Here is a 16343-nt window from a genome sequence, read left to right on the forward strand (position 1 = left end):
GGAGTTGGTGCCCAAAACATCTGGGCAGTACTACATGGGTTACCCCTCTTCTACAGCTTTAAAAGTAAGGATTAGCACCTTGAATTAGGGCCAGAAACAGATGGAGAACCTGTGCAACTATTTGAGCCCTAGCAAGATGTGATCCCAACACTCAGTCCCAGTTGGATGCCTCATAGCTGCAACTGCAGTTTCCAGATACTCTTGAAGGACAGCCCCCATATACATTGCATTGAAGTAATCTAATGTTTGCTTGTAAAAAAAATGTTTTAAATGTCTATAGTTTTAACAAAGTGACTCCATTCTGCAATATGCAATGGTACAGTGCACTCCTACCATTGCAAAACTCAACCATATTTGGCTGGCGACTGTTCAAAACAGAACATTAGGCTAGATGGACCTTTGGTTCAACCCACAGGCCTTATTTTACTATATAACCTTTAACGTACAAAGCTATCGTGTTGAGTCAGACCATTAATTGATCTAGACCAGTCCTGTCTACTTTAGTCCCAGGCAGAGTCCTTCCCAGACTCGCTTGCCACCAGAGGCCAAATTCCACATTAAGTTAGCTATGTAGCTGTGTTCAGATTTTTAAAAAGACATTAATTGCTAGCATTGGATAATGGGAGCTTATTTTTTCCTTGGCAAATTGCAAGTGCCGGGTGGGTGGGAGCATCCTGATTGGGACAGCAGAGGGGAAAGTGTTAAAGTCTTTCAACACTAAAGTCCCAGATAGGGGTCCTCATGCTGGCAATTTGTGCAGAAAAACCGACCCTTCTCTTAAAGGCACAGCTGTATAGCTAACATCAAATCGACTTTGGCCCTGAAATCCTTTTAACTGGAACAGGGGTGGGGAACTTGCAGCCCTCCAGATGTTGCTGGTCTACAGCTTCCATCATCCCTGACATTTGGCCCTGCTGGCTGGGGATGATGGAAGCTGTAGTTCAACAACATCTGGAGGGCCACAGGTTGGCACATCCCGCAGTTGGAGTTACCAAGGAATGAGCCAGGGCCATTTTGCAGGCAAAACCTGTTGGGTTGTATTCAGCTAAATCCTACTTAGAGTAGACCCATTGAAATTAATGAACCTAACTTAGTCATGTCAATTAACTTCAGTGGGTCTACTCTGAGTAGGATTAGTGTTGGATAGCACCTGTTATCTGCCCCTGAGCAGCAACCCCTCCATGCTTGGGGCAGTAGCAAGTGCCTGGAGTTAAAGCTTTTTATTCCCCCGGGCATTTTCATTCTCAAGGTGGAGCTTTTCAGAGTGGCATTGTTTCTCTGTTCTGATGCCCGTTCTGTTTTATATTTGTTTTGTGAGTTTCCATTTCTGTATTTGCGTGTGTGTGTAGTGCATTCCTTTGAGTGTTTTATATAGAAATGAGATTACATAAAGCCTATAAAAATAAATATATATTATTTGGGTGGGCAGCAAGCTCACCTCTATAAACAGCAGGATTTAAAATGTGCTTAATTTTGGCTGGATTTTGCCCCTTGTATTTAGTGCTTTCTTTCACTAGTTTCCTGCCTTAGTATGGGTTGCTACGCCCCTCCCAACCTCCTGCAGGGATGACCTCATTCTCCACTCTAGTGTTTTACGCACTTTCCCATTGTTTCTGCTACTCAGTCCCCAAAGCTAAAATTTTCCCATGTATGGTGATTATCAGAGCTCTGTTCCCTCTGGAAGTTATAAAACTGCAACTAAGTCCAGCCATTCTTTAGTGGGTACAAGCTCTCTCCATGCCCAGACAAACACCACCCTATTGCAATGCAAATCTTACTAAAAATGGCAAAGGTCTCCTGACCTTTCTGAATGCCCTGCATGACGCTGGAGACATTGTGTGGAAATGTTATGTTTTGTGTGGCTGTTTACCCACCTGCCACCTTCTTATGAGAGAGGAGTATTTATATCAGCACAGTGTTGTGACTCAAGAGAACTCATTTGCCGTAGTGAGTGACCTGCTGTGTGCCATTGCCAACCGACACAATTCTATGCGGGACTAGATGAAGGGCCCCTTACCACAAAACATTTTGCAACATTGCACGGGCATCGGGGCTGCCTTTCTCATGCTTGCAAAAAACACGAAAGTATGCAGCGTATGGAGTTGCCAACTGTTTGTTTCTAACAGGTTCACTCTGGGACTGGAGCCAGTGCAGGTAGGTCGGAGGTGTTCTCCTAACACAGTCTTCACCAACCTGGTGCCCTCCAGATGATTTAGACTATTACTCCCTTCAGCCCCAGCCAGCACATTTTATTTATTTATTTATTATTGGATTCCATTTATGAAGCACTTCCCATAAAATATCTGGAAGTGATTTCACAGTAAAAATGCCAATAAAAAAAAACCAATTAAAACAATATCATGTGTAAAGAAAAACAATGCCATATATAAAAACAATTTCAAATCCAATACAGATACAGACTGGGATAAAGATCTCTACTTGGAAGACTTGTTGGAAAAGGCAAAATTTTCAACAGGTGCTGAAAAGACATTAGAGATGGTGACTGCCTGATATGTAATGGGAGAGAGTTCCAAAGGGTAGGTGCCACCAGCACTAAAGGCCTGAATCCTATAGCAAATGGAATGGACCTCCTGATGAGATGTTATCTGCAGCAGGCCACCTTCTGCAGAGCACAATGATTGGGTACATGAGGGGTGAGATGATCTGGCTGGGGTTGATGGAAGTTGCTGTCTAAAATATCTGAACGGTGAAGGTTCATGAAGGTTGTCATAACAGAACCTGCTTTATTGGGGCAGAGCCTGGGAGCAGCATGGAATCAGGAGGGTTAAGGGCAGAGTTAGTTAAGGGCAGAGTTAGTGCAGGCCAAGGGCAGAACCTGATCAGGTATGGGTAGCACAAAATCACTCAGATCAGGACAAAAGTTGGAATCAGTTGGCTTTTCGGATCTCAGTGCTGGTGTTATGACAGGAAATGATTTCAAGTGGGACCTGTAAAAATACTGTCTGGTTAATAATACCGATGTTGAGAAGGTGTTTATACATACATCTGGCTCACTGATAGCCTTTCCCAACTTGATGCCCTTCAGATGTTTTGAACTACAGCTCTCATCAGCCCTGACCATTGGGGCTGATAGAGGAGTGGGAGTCTAAATAGTCTGAAGAGCACCAGATGGGGGAAGGCTGGTCTGTGGAGAGATATGTAGGGCGACCAGAGGCAAAACAGGACAGAGTTCTTGTGCCTTTAATTGTGGCCTTGAAGAGGGGCTCTTGCCAAGATACACAGGAGACAGAAATCAACAGGGAAGGTATTTCCTTAGCATGTTGATGCAGTGATTGGAAAAACGTCCCCTGTGGATTTCTGCCTGCTGTGTTCTCATTAGAGGCACAGGGAGTTTGCCTGTAAAAATTATGTTCATCTAATACAGAGGTCAATGATGGCTAGTCTGTGTTTTAGAGTTTGTTTTTATGATGTTTTAAAGTTTTTAGTGCTTTTGTTTGCCGCCCTGGGCTGCTGCCTGGAGGAAGGGCGAGATATAAATCAAATAATAAATAAATAAATAATAGTCTCATATTTCCTTCCTGCATTTCCTTCTTCTTACCTAGGAACTGGTGCTCCTCTACACAGTCCCGGCTGGTCACGTATATCGCTGCTTGCAAGACAGAGAAATATGTAATTAAATCACAGCAACCATGTCCAAATGGGACCCCAGATTGTCAGAAGATCATGTAAGTATGACAGCTCTTCCTCTTTAATAAGGTTTCATGATAGCTTTAAGGCCTTGCCTACACTATGAATATTTTGGTTTAATGTATCGGCTTCAATGTCATGGCTTCGCTAAAAGACTCCCAGGGATTATATCTTGTAGGGTTTCCCCAGGGCAAAGAAATTACCTTTAAATTGGTATAAGCATAATGTAGATGTGCCCCTGCTTTGCAGATCACCACACTGCCCAGTGCATTGCAAATGCAGGGCCCGAAGAAACGTGAACTGCATGTCACAGCTATTAAAGTCAAATTTGGTTAAATTCATTATTCACACCATTGGATTAGCGGTAGCCACAATCAGAAGGTAAGTCTGGCAACACAGCCAGTTTGATTGAGACACTCTCAAATTTTGCTCAAAGCAGAGTTCAGCAGTGGAGTTGAGATTCTCTCTCAACTGAAACATGAAACGACATTTCCCCCCTTAAATTCACCAGGAATTCAGATACAAGGCACGGTGTTGTCCCTCAGCCTCCCTTTATCATTCAGGGAAGTTCCCCAGCCTTGGACAAAAGCAGCCTTATAGTCCTGGACTCTTGCCTCTAAAGCTTAGCTTAGCTTTGGTTCCAAGCAGCTGTACAGTCCACAAGTATAACTATAAATCCCAATCCAACCCAACTAAGCTAGCTTCTCTCTGTTTCACCCTCCTAAACTGCCCACTCCAGTAACTCAGGTGACCGAGCTTGCCATGTGATCAAGTCATGTTTGATTGCTTTGTCATGCAGGTGGATTAGGGCAGGACCTGGAGGCTCAGTTTGCAATCTGCTGCATTTATAGAGCCAGTTCTGTAATAGGCAGAGTGAGGCAGCTGTCTCAGGTGGCAGATGCTGGGGAGGTGGACCGTGATGAGAGGCTGGAGGACAGAGGTGTGTGTGCTCTGTGCCCTGTATGCTATCCTGCTGCCCCATGACCAGTGTTGAAGAAAGATTCTATTGCTACTCCAGCTGGCTTCTGGACGTGGAACTGGGTGGGTGGGGGCACCATCTTATCTTTTGCCAGTGTTTTGGCCAGGCCTGTGTATTGAAGATGTGTGCACTGAGGCCATGACTGAACCAACCCTGCATACGGCAATCTTGCAGCAAAGCAGCAAAGGGCCATAGCTCAATGGTCAAACACATGCTTTACACATAGAGGGTCCCAGGATTAATCCCAGGCATGTCCAATTAACAGGATACGGTAGCAGGTGATGAGAAGGACCATCTGCCTGAACTGCTGGAGAGCCACTGCCAGCCAAAGTAGACCAGGGGTCTCCAACCTTTTGGGGCCCATGGGCACACTTGAAACTTGGAGAAAGTGTTGCGGATGTCACCCTGATGGTCTATTTCAGGGAGGAAGGCACAGGACTTTATTGTGCTCATGCCTGCTTGTAGGCTTCCCAAAGGCACCTGGTTGGCCGCTGTGAGAACCTTTGGCCTGGTCCAGAAGGGCTCTTCTTATGTTCTTGGATAGTTGACATGTAATAGCATTTAATATCTGGCATTAAACGATAAGGTGGCATGCAATGGCATTTTGTATTTGTGACAGATTGTGAATGTTCATATCAAGAGTTGCCAGCAAGGCCACTGATGGTGCTGAACTCAATATTAAAAGTTTGTGTGGTAAAGTTTCACATTCAAAATGTGAATGTTTGTTTCAGCTCTTCAGGAGACTCCTAGAGGGCAGAGAAAGGGTAGGTTACAAGCCTGATTAGGTTCTTAGCCAAAGACTCCTGTACATCCCCTATAGACGAGGTTGGCATATTTCTTTATTAAGAAGTCAGGGTATCAAAATACCCATGTTGACATCTAAGATTTTGTCTGCCTGTTACCCCTCAAGTGTCTTTCCTCCCTTCTCTAGGTACAGAGCAGCTTTGAAGCCTATCTACCAGGTGAAACAAAAAGTCATAAACCCTTTGCAGTGGAAGTGTTGCCCTGGTTATTTTGGGAAGAATTGTGAATATCATGGTAAGAAATGTCATAAGCTAAATAAATGTAAAGGCTGGATACCTCTGTAGGGATATCCCACAGCATATTTTGGGGTACCTTATAGGATGCACACAGCTTGTGCTGGGCATGGACCAGGCTTGTTGGGTCTACCTATTTTTCCAATGCACTTTATGACATTACCTGTGTGGCATGGGAGTCACTGCAGCACAACCTGCCCGCTTACCGAGCTCCAAAGGTAACAGCAGAGAGCCTTGTTCATGTGGAACAGGGAAGGGTAAACCTCTCAATTTCATTATCTCTCCATTTCCCATTTTTTCCATACTGTAAATTCAGTTCTGCACATTTCTGCAGCAATTCGCAAAGTTTTTTAAACATTCTCATGAAAAGTCCTCAGCATTTTAGTGTGAATTTCTCCTGATAAACACATTTTTGTATGCAGATTTGACATGTACATGTTTTGGTGAGCAATGATTCCAAACATTTGTATGTTATTTTCACCAACATGTGCATTTTCATGCAACCTTTCCCCTAATATAAGCATGTTTGTACACATTGATTAGTTGGACAACTGCCAATTTTGATTTGGTTCACATATCATGATCAACATGGCAAGTTCTCTGGAAGATGATGGGACTTGTCTGAGCTACCGTGCATAAAATCATGAACCTGGTGTTTCCAGCTACCCCACTACCTCCGGCCTTTGGAGGGCTTGCGAGAAGTGGCTGCAGGAGTGAGACATCACGGGTGGGGTGTTTCTAGGAGCAAAGCTGAAACTGTCTTAATTTCCTTTTATTTTTGCCATATTGCCAAGAGGTGTAATGTGGCCTGCTAAAGAATGTAATGTTATACTTATAGTATTGAAAAGGTTTTTGTGTTTGCTGTGACATTTGTTATTGTTTTATTACTGCTGTTGTATTATTTTATTATGAAATTGTTTCTGTAATTGTTGTTTGCTTTTGTCATAAGCCACTTTGAGCACAATTTTTTGGGGGGTAATTCGCTTTGAGTTCCATTTTAGAAAAAAGTGACTAATAAATATCATAAATATATAAATAATAAATAAATATTGTTTCCAAAAATGCGGATTAGGTAGCTTTTCATTTAAATGCAAACAAAATTGAATTTCTCGCCATCTCTAGGACAGGGAGAAGTCCACCACAAGCTCCTTTCCATGTGAGACGTTGCCCAAGTTTACAGAAGGGGTGACACTGGCGTGAGAAAGAACAGGGCAGTGCAGTCCCCTCCTGTGCCCTGGGACTCTGATGTTTCATGTGAAGCACAGGAAGTAACCACGCCATGAAGATAAACTCATAGGTCAAAAGGAGCCTGTAGACTGGGGGTAGGAGACCTTTCTCAGACTGAGGGCCGTAATCCCTCATTGGCAGCCTTATGAGGGCCACATGCCAGTGGCGCCAGAGACAAAAGTGGGTGGCAGGGTACGTTCCAGCCATGCAAAAGCCAAACATTCCTACACCCAGCCCTCTCCCTCCTTCTTCCAGGCAAGTAAGACACATTCCAGCCAGCTGAAAGCTCTCAAGGAGGGTGCTAAGTAGGACCAGAGAAGGGTGTGGCCTGGGGAGGCGAGTCCCAAAGGCCAGAGAAGTCTATTGGGCTACATCTGACACCTGGGCCTGAGGTTTCCCGCTCCTGCTCTAGACTAAAGCATGCGTTTAAATATATATATATATGCATTGTTTTTCAGAGATTTTTCTTTAAGCAAGGAAGAGGTGATGTGATGGCGGTACTTTAGTGATTAAAAGGTAAAGGTGTCCCCACACTTACAGTGTGAGTCGTTTCCGACTCTTAGGGTGACGTCTTGCGACGTTTTACTAGGCAGACCGTATATATGGGGTGGGTTTGCCAGTTCCTTCCCTGGCCTTTCTTTACCCCCCAGCATATGCCGGGTACTCATTTTACCGACCACGGATGGATGGAAGGCTGAGTGGACCTCGACCCCTTTTACCGGAGATTCGACTTCCTCCTTCCGTTGGAATCGAACTCCGGCCATGAGCAGAGCTTTGGCTGCATTACCGCCGCTTACCTCTCTGCGCCACGGAGGGTCTTTAGTGATTAAGCAGGGTGTAAATCGTTGAAAGAAAAATGAAAGAAAGAAAGCACACTGAGAGCTAGTGTAGCAGTTGCTAAGATGCTGACCTGTGAAACAGGAAGTCCCCAGTTCAAATCTTGACTTTGCCATGCGCACACTGGATAGCTTTAGGCCACCTGCTACGGCTTGAATCCTGAGGACCATGACAGGAAGGAAGTTAATGGAAAGGAATTTTGCCATCCTCTCTTCCCCATTACAGCTGTGCCCCTAAAGTACTTCTCCAGAGTTTCGGGGCCCTACCAGGCGGCATGGACTGGGCCATGGGGTGCCGCTGAGAAAGGGGTGAATTGGCCCAGACTGAGTGGAGGTACCTTATGCGGTGGGGGGAACTCCACCCCAGTTTTTGGCAATTGCCATTCCCACTACAGCCCCCTCAACACAGTCCCACGCTGTTCAGGAGGGCCCCCCAATCTTCCAAGAGACTTGGGGGGTTCACAAGTGAGGGCAGGAGAAGCTGGCAAAGTCCCTTTCCATGAATTTCCTTCCATTCACAGCTGTCAGGACCCAAGCAGATGTCTCTGTTGCAATATGGGGCTAACATTGGCCAACCTTACAGGGCTGTTGTAAGGATTCGCAAGACAAATGTGAAATGCTTTGAGTGCTCACAAAGCACTATTCAAATGGTAATTATTATTATTTCTATATTAGGTGCTACAGTACTAATAAATCAGCATGTCTAGTAGGAAGTGATTAATATCAGGGATATCTTCCAAATCAAGATTGTACCTAAATGAAAATAATATATATTTTTCCCTCTGTTGAACCACAAAAGAACAATAACTGACTTACCAAACTTCATTTGCAGATCCTAATTTTCTCCTGGTATCCACCACTCAACCAGCAAGCTGGGAAGAAGAACAAGAAGCATTCTCAAGTCAGAGTATGTTTATATTCAATATATGGTCCCACAATTAGTATAATTAATATAATGTGTTCCTGTACTTGTGATTAAATCTGCTGCTTATTCTTCTGTATGGCATTTCTGTATACTGTTACTTGACATAATATTTTTGCAACGTACAATGTAGAAGACCTATTCATGCAAAGCATAGCTACCTTTAATAATAACGATAATAACAATAGTTATTGTTCCTATCATCATCATCATCATTATTTCATTATCTATTTATAAACTGCTTTCCTTATACGGCTCAGAGGAGTCAAAACCACAAAGTAATAACAATCTATTAAATGATACAAAGATCAGTAATACCAACAATATCAGCCTCTGCAAAGCTGTCAGTTACCCATTAAAAACTTTTCCAAAACCAGGGTTTTCACTTTCCTCCTAAATATGGATAAATCTAGACACCTTCAGCCATCTCTAAAATATTGGAAGTAATAGTTGTGTGTGAAATAGTTTAACAGTGCAGTCCTATGCATGTCTTACTTAGACATTAGTCCCATTGAGTTCAGCAGGATATACTCCCAGATAAGTCTAACAGATCTTTGCAAAAGGCTGGGACACATGCCCCAAATCCTGCTTAAGTTACTTTAATAATAAATCCTCATAGACTACTTTAGCATCTACTTCTATGCAATGTGTACTGTAGAGATGGCCACCTGGCAACCTACGGGCTCAATCCAGACCACAGGAGCTTGCCATCAGGCCCCCAAATTGCTCCTGAGCCTAGCCTTCCTCTTTATTCTGCAACTTCATATTATACAGTCTTTCTAGCACAAACCAAGACTCAGCCAAAGGACTGCTTAACCCTATCTTCTCCAGTCACAAATGCTTTGGCAGGGCTTCCTGCACTGCCTGTGCTCATCAGCCACTCATACTGATGGGTGAATGTATCAATTTCAGTTTTCCAATCTTAAATTCAGTTCTGCTCATTTCTCCGTAAATTTGCGGGTTTTTTTTAACTCCTCATCACAATTCATCAGTGAATTTCTCTTAACATTCATACGTTTGAATGCAATTCTGCTTCATATGCATATTTTTGCAAAGCAATTTTCCCTAATATTATGCATTTGTGTATGCTATTTTCACTCATTTGTGCATTTTTATGCACATACTATCTTAGTATATGCATTTTTGTATATATTATTTGGCTGGAGAACTGCATTGCAAAATTTGGATGATGGCTGTGTCAGACCTCTCTTGCGCTGGCCCCGGCACGGATCTCTCACGATCCCACCACTAGGTGTCACTACCTGACATACTGGACAGCAATGCTGCCCTGAGACTTTTCCTTAGTCTCCTCTAACAGATTGCTGCTGAGTGTCTAGGTACACTTTCAGGCCACAACCCCCCCCCTCCGTATCTTTCTGTCTTTAAAGACTATAGCCCTGGGTTGCCTTTGGATACCTGCTGCTGATACACTAACCATTCACCGCTGCCCCCATAGATACTGGTTCCAGCTTTGGTTTTTGCTCTGCCTGTCCTTCTGCTCTGTATGAACCCAGCCAAGAATCAAGCATGTTGTTAAACCAAACAGATTTATTAAATAACACTGGGAATAAACAAGATTACTTTGAATTCAGTTGTCATGCATGTGGTTACATATAAATGATCTTCAACTTATTATAGTTTCTCTTACTTCATATACTTTAGTCCTAAACCTGCCTCACCACCCATCTAAATACACATCCACCCCTTACCCTCTTTAACCCAAAAGCAGAATGAACCCTCTGACCAAGTGTCATTCTCCTATATATACATTCAACCACCCAGACACTCAACCAATCACAACACAGCATTCCTCAACATTGTATCATGTGTACTCCCCCCTCCCAACTCACTCTACTTACCATATTTAACCGACGAAACCAGCACTTACCATAAATATTATACAAACATTACAGGGGCATCACAGGCTGTGCTTTGGTTCATGCATTGTTTTGGAAAGTGTGAATTAAGTAGGTTTGCCTTCCAATGTGAGCTGGATCACCTTTCTCTCCCATCCCTAGCCATTCACACCCTCTGAGACATAGGCAAAGGGCTCTTTAAACCCGTCCTCCAGGGAAGGGGCTCCCTCATCTCTAGCAATGTCAATAATGTAGAAATTGGCCCTCAGTCAACAAAGGTGTGGAGGAAAATGGCTACCCTTATTACGCTGATCTCTTTGGATGCTGGGGGGCTGGGGTGGAGAGAAAGACAAGTTGAAACTCTGGCCTGATATGCTCAAAATCCGGTGGGATACGAGGAGATGCTTGTGACTCCCTAAAAGATGCTACCAAAATAACAAAACACCCATGTCTAAACAAAGTGTTCCTTTTCTGATCTGGACCCTTTCCTTGCTCATTCTGGAAAGTCAGTTCAACTGGTAAAGATGGTGGTGTGGAAATAAAAGGGGAGTGCCTTCTACTGACTCAGGCCCGTGGCATATCTAATCAGACAGATCTTCCCATACCTCAGACAGAGGTCTTCTCTAGCCCTGTTGCAATCTTGGATCCTTTTATTTGGAAGAGGCAGGGATTGTCAGAAGCAGCATGCCTCGGAAAAGCAGTTGCTGGGAATGACAGGTGGAGAGAGTGCTTGGTTTCTGCTGGCAGGCTTCCTGTGGGCTTCTGGTTGGGTGCTATGAACAGAATGTTGGACTCGATGGGCCTTAGTTGTGACCCAGCAGGGCCCTTTTTAGGTTCTCATGAACTTGGGAGCTTCTATGTGCAAAATCTGTGCTCTGCTGCTGCCTTGGTGTTGTGTGCCAAAAGAAATGGGAGAACTTGGCATGGTGCACTAATGGATCTCCCTGCCATCTCTCCTGGGTCTGCTGTACTGGTGTGGAGGGCAGAGTTGGGAGGCAACTGGAGCAGGAAGTGGGTGACCCTCCCTTCATTAGTTGTCTGCAAAGCTGCCCTGCAATGCTCTGTCATGGTTTCCTGATTTAGGGGACTACCTTCCCCACTCAGGAATACTAAAAATGCTTTTATTTGTTATTGTTTCTTTTCATTGCCTTCATTGCTGGAATCAGGAGATATCACAGAGGCCCATCAAAGCCATGAAGCACTCCTGGAAGATCTGCAGAACGATTTCCATCAGGCAACAAACAACTTGGGAGTCTTACAGAAGGTGCTTCATTATAACACCAGCAGCACCCAGGGGGAAATGAACCACAGCCAATCAGGTGAGAGCATAGCCACAAAAGGGTGGAGGCTGGCACAAATCGGTGACATGCAGGACACTGATGCACTGGAGCATAATCAAATAAGTGCGACAAGCATGGTGGGGAATCAGGAAACCAAGTCCTATGAGGAATGGTTGAAAGGGCAGGTGGGTTTAGCCCACAGAAGAGATGTGTACAAGGAGACATGATAGAGGTCTTCAAATATCTGAAGAGCTGCCATGCAGAAGATGGAACAGACTTGTTTGCTGTTGCTCAAGGGCAGAAACAGAGTCAGTGGTTGGAAATTACAGGGAACCACATTTCAGCTAAACATGTCCTGTGGTAGGAGCTGTTTGGCAGTGAAACAGCCTGCCTTGGGAGGTGGTGGGTTCTCCTTCACTGGAGGTTTTAAGCAGAGGCTGGACAGCCATCAGTCAGGGTGAGATGCTGCAGTTGGATCCTGCATCGCAGATCCTGCTTTGAGCAAGGGGGTGGATTAGGTGTCCTCTAAGGTCCCTTCCAACCCTATGATTATTTGAACCCTATGGAAACATCTACGAACCCTATGAAACTTTGATGTGAGTGATCCATGGATGGTCTATCTCATAGACATACCTGTGTTTATAAGTTTTGAAATCCCACGTGCACTCACAAAATTACTGGCCATACTAATCTGCTTCATGATCTCCTTCCCAGCTCAGATCACTGCATGATCTTGAGCCAGTCCCTGTTTTTCATGGGGTTGCTGTGATGATAAAATGTGTGCGTGAGAATATGTTGAGCATGTATGTTGTCACTCTGAGCTCATTGACAGAAGGGTTGGATTAAATTGTAAGAAGTAAATCATTCTATCCTGCTTGCCCTGCCCATGGTGTGCACTGCTGAAGACAGGATGCTGGACTTAGCCCTCTACTTTGATCCAACAGGGCTCTTCTGTTCCTATTTTGTCACAGTATATGTCTTCATTTTTTTGCTTACTTTATATCCCTGGGAAAGAGATGTGGGGAGCATCGGGGCACAAAACCATTACTGATTATTTTGGGGGGGGCATTGATCTTGGCTTTTGGGGGGAGGGAAAGTATTTTGAGAAAATTGTTGTAAGCCCAAGAAACAACTGAATACATACAAATCTGAGATTTTATTACACAGTAGCGGTTAAGGAAACGGGTCAAGTGCCAGGATGAGTCAATCAGGCCGTTAAGTCAAAAGGTGGCATTTGGCAAGCCATTGTCTCTTAACCTTAGCCCGCATCTCCTCATCTGCAATATGAGGGATGATCACCGACCTTCTTTATAGGCTGTTTTGTAGCAAGTAAGGAAATGTTTCATTAACTCTAGCAGATGCTGCAATGTGCTGTACTTGAACCCAATTCAGAAGCTTCAGTTGGTGCAGAATGCCATGTGACCTGCCTCCTCATGGGGATAAACTGCCATGAACAAATACTGTAATAACAATAACATTTCTTACCCACCCTTCACCAGAAGGTCACAGGATGGGTCACAAGAATATAAAAAACATTAAAAATAATTTGAAACAAATTGCTAGTCATCTGAAGTAGTCACCTGGCACTAGTCATTTAAACTTGCACCCTGTACTTTTCCAAGCACAAGTCAAGGTCCTGGTTATCATTTATGGCCCAACATATGTGAGGGACCACCTCTTCCTCTTTGTCCCATCTCATTCTCTGAGATCCACTGAGAGTGCCCCCTGAATGGTGTCATCTGTGCATCGGGTCCAGATAACAAGGGCATGATAAGGGCTGCCAGCATTTCAGCTAGCCCCAGTAGCTGTGCCTCTGAGAAGAACTTGATGTGCAGACGTTAATAGACAGTAATGTTCACTTCTGTGCCGTGAACGTTTCACCTGCTCACATGTGCCCTTCAAACAGCTGCTTTTAAAGGCACAGGCATACACCAGTCCAGCTCGTGCTCTGTGTGAAGAGAGATGTTCTCTGCAGATGCTTGCCCATCCTGGAGCAAGATGCTTGTAAATATCTCGAATGCATTTCGTTTTTAAATGCCCAGTGTGTTTTGGGCCCATACTTGATCTTTCCAAGGGAATGACAGAAATATGCACACCCATTTTACAAACAGTCATTGCTATGAAAATACTCCATGTTACCTAGAAATGGATTATAGATTGTTTTAAAATGATTGTGCATGTTTTGTAGTTTCCAGAAGTAATGTGGTGTGTATGGGTATGTTTTAACTGAAGACATTTTCTAGCACTTTGGGGGGGGGTCCCTTTGGGATTTGTTTGTGTGTGTGGCAGCCTTCTTTGTTTCTGTTGCCTGCTTCCATCTCAGTTTTGGCATTCTTTCTAGGCCTGAAGATGTGGTGTCAGCGTTATGAGACTTGCTGCTTGGGGTGGGCCATGGGAAGATCAAGGTTATGTTGGCAAAGGGTGAGAAAATTTTGGTTATGTTTACAGGCTTCCAATAGGCATCTGGTTGGCCATTGTAAGAGCAGGATGCTGGACTAGATGGGCACTGGCCTGATCCAACAGGCTGTTCTTGTGTTCTTATACTTTAATTTTATTCAGTTTAACTGGGGGAGTGTTTGAGCTGGCCTGAGCATTCAGGAATGGATGGGCTACAATCCTAATTAAGCAAATGCTCATATTATCTGGGATTGTTTTTATTTGCATTTCAGAAGTACATGAGCAGTTTCTCCAGCAAATGCTCTTTCCCCATGTGGAGAGTTTCTTAAGGGAGCATCTGAACCCTGTCTGGGCAAGTTTCAATAAAAGTCTACAGGATCTTTCTGCCACCCTGAAAAATCTTTCACAGAATGTTGAGGCCAATCGGAAACGTATAGAGGGATTCAAAGAAAACATTGTGCCCAAGAAAGATTTTCAAGAGTTGGGAACAAAATTTGAATCCAAGGTTCAAGCTAATGTTTTGAGGGTGGACCAGATGAAGCACGAAATAGATAGTCATTTACACCTCCAGCAGGCTGCCATACACTACAATCTCACCATGATCAAAGCAGATACTGATCTGAAGCTCAAGAGGCACCATAAGATACAACACTTATATTTGTTGGCCTTAAACAATAGCATAGCAGATCTGAGACAACAGCAAAACAAGCTTCAAGATGAGCTAGAGACCCTGAACAGAAACCTAGCACCGTCCCCTATCCAATTTGGCAGCCAAAATGAGGCATTTACTGAAAGGGACATTCAGATTCTCAATCAGAGCCTGGCAAGACATGCCCAGCAGCTTGCAAGACTTTATGATGAGGCTGAGGAGGACTACCAAATACTAACTGATTCTATTAAGAACCTGAAAGCCAACTCAAAGCGTGAAATAGAAGAATTCAGAGTCGAGCTAATGGAAATGAGTCTTACAATAGAGGACTACAGAGAAGACCTGGAAAGGAAGATTCTCGCTCTAAACAATACTCTGTCAAATATTCAAGAAGGCCATCGGGACCTGCAGAAGTCTCTGAAAGGATGTCATTGTGAAAAACTACCACCTTCAGGCACTGATATGGAAGATCAAGCGAACATCACTCAGATCAACAGAGAAGAAATGAAGCAACTTGAGGCACGCTTAAAAGATCTTGCTGCAGCTTTCCCCCTTATATATCAGTCTCTAGATTTCCAGCAAGAACAGAGCCGAAAGCTGGAAGGCGGCATGTCCCTTCTCAAGTCTCATACTGAAAGGTTGTCTGAAAATATTGGCATCCTGAACAAAAATGATGAGAAGATGCATGGACACATCAAATATCTCAACAGCTCTTTTCACTCTCTGCTAGTTGATGCAATGAGACATGAGATAGCACTAGAAGCCTTGCTTGGAGAAGAAATTATGGAAGTCTTATCGGAAGACTTAGAACCTAGTACCTTACTGTCCCCCATACAGCAACTTCAAGTGACTGTTAGAATAATCTCAGACAATCTCACGGAGCAAAATATTACCCTGGAATCTCTTATGAAGAGAATTCACTCTTTGGAGAGGCTGGATCGTGAGAACAACCCCAATGTCCACAAACCTCTTAAGCATCCTGTGGTTGAAAAGCAAATAGAGGACGCCATGCAAGAGGTCACCACCCAACGTAGCAGAGTGGAACACATGGAGCCAAACCATGAAGCTTCCGTGGAGGATGTCCTGGATAATCCGGCATATCATGATATCATGACTCTAAAGAAAGAGATTGGGCACCTCAGCAGGGAGATGAAGAAATATGAGTTGCAGAGGGATTATGCTGCTTTCTGCTGTAATCACACCATAGACAGCCTAGTGGAACCACTCAGTGTATCAGTGAAGAATTTGAGGGAAGACCTTGCATCAGCCCAACAAGGATTTGAAGAGCATCTACAGGTCTTTCAAATGCTGTTTGGAAGTAACAAAGAATTAGCTGCTGTAAATTTAAGTTTGGATGTGTCAAAGATTCAGTCACTGATGGGCAGAAGGATGAGGAAGCAGCTTCAAGTTCAGGAGGGGCAAAAACTGAGAGACAAGAAAGAGGCCAACAACCGTAGAGAAGGCACTTTAAATGGAAGAAACAAGATACATACAGAGATCCTGGAGACAGGT

General features: G+C 43.9%; 1 protein-coding gene across 1 annotated transcript in view; it reads left to right on the plus strand.

The window, feature by feature from the left end:
• Positions 1-16343, plus strand: part of MMRN2 (multimerin 2) — a 37755-nt gene that overhangs the window by 13403 nt on the left and 8009 nt on the right. Inside the window, exons 2-6 of the mRNA XM_061635019.1 lie at positions 3564-3686; positions 5559-5665; positions 8560-8634; positions 11672-11824; positions 14455-16341. Coding sequence (XP_061491003.1) covers positions 3564-3686; positions 5559-5665; positions 8560-8634; positions 11672-11824; positions 14455-16341 — 2345 coding nt within the window. The remainder of the gene's footprint in view (positions 1-3563; positions 3687-5558; positions 5666-8559; positions 8635-11671; positions 11825-14454; positions 16342-16343) is intronic.

This window comes from Rhineura floridana, chromosome 7 (genome assembly GCF_030035675.1).
Source record: "Rhineura floridana isolate rRhiFlo1 chromosome 7, rRhiFlo1.hap2, whole genome shotgun sequence".
Lineage (NCBI taxonomy): Eukaryota > Metazoa > Chordata > Lepidosauria > Squamata > Rhineuridae > Rhineura > Rhineura floridana.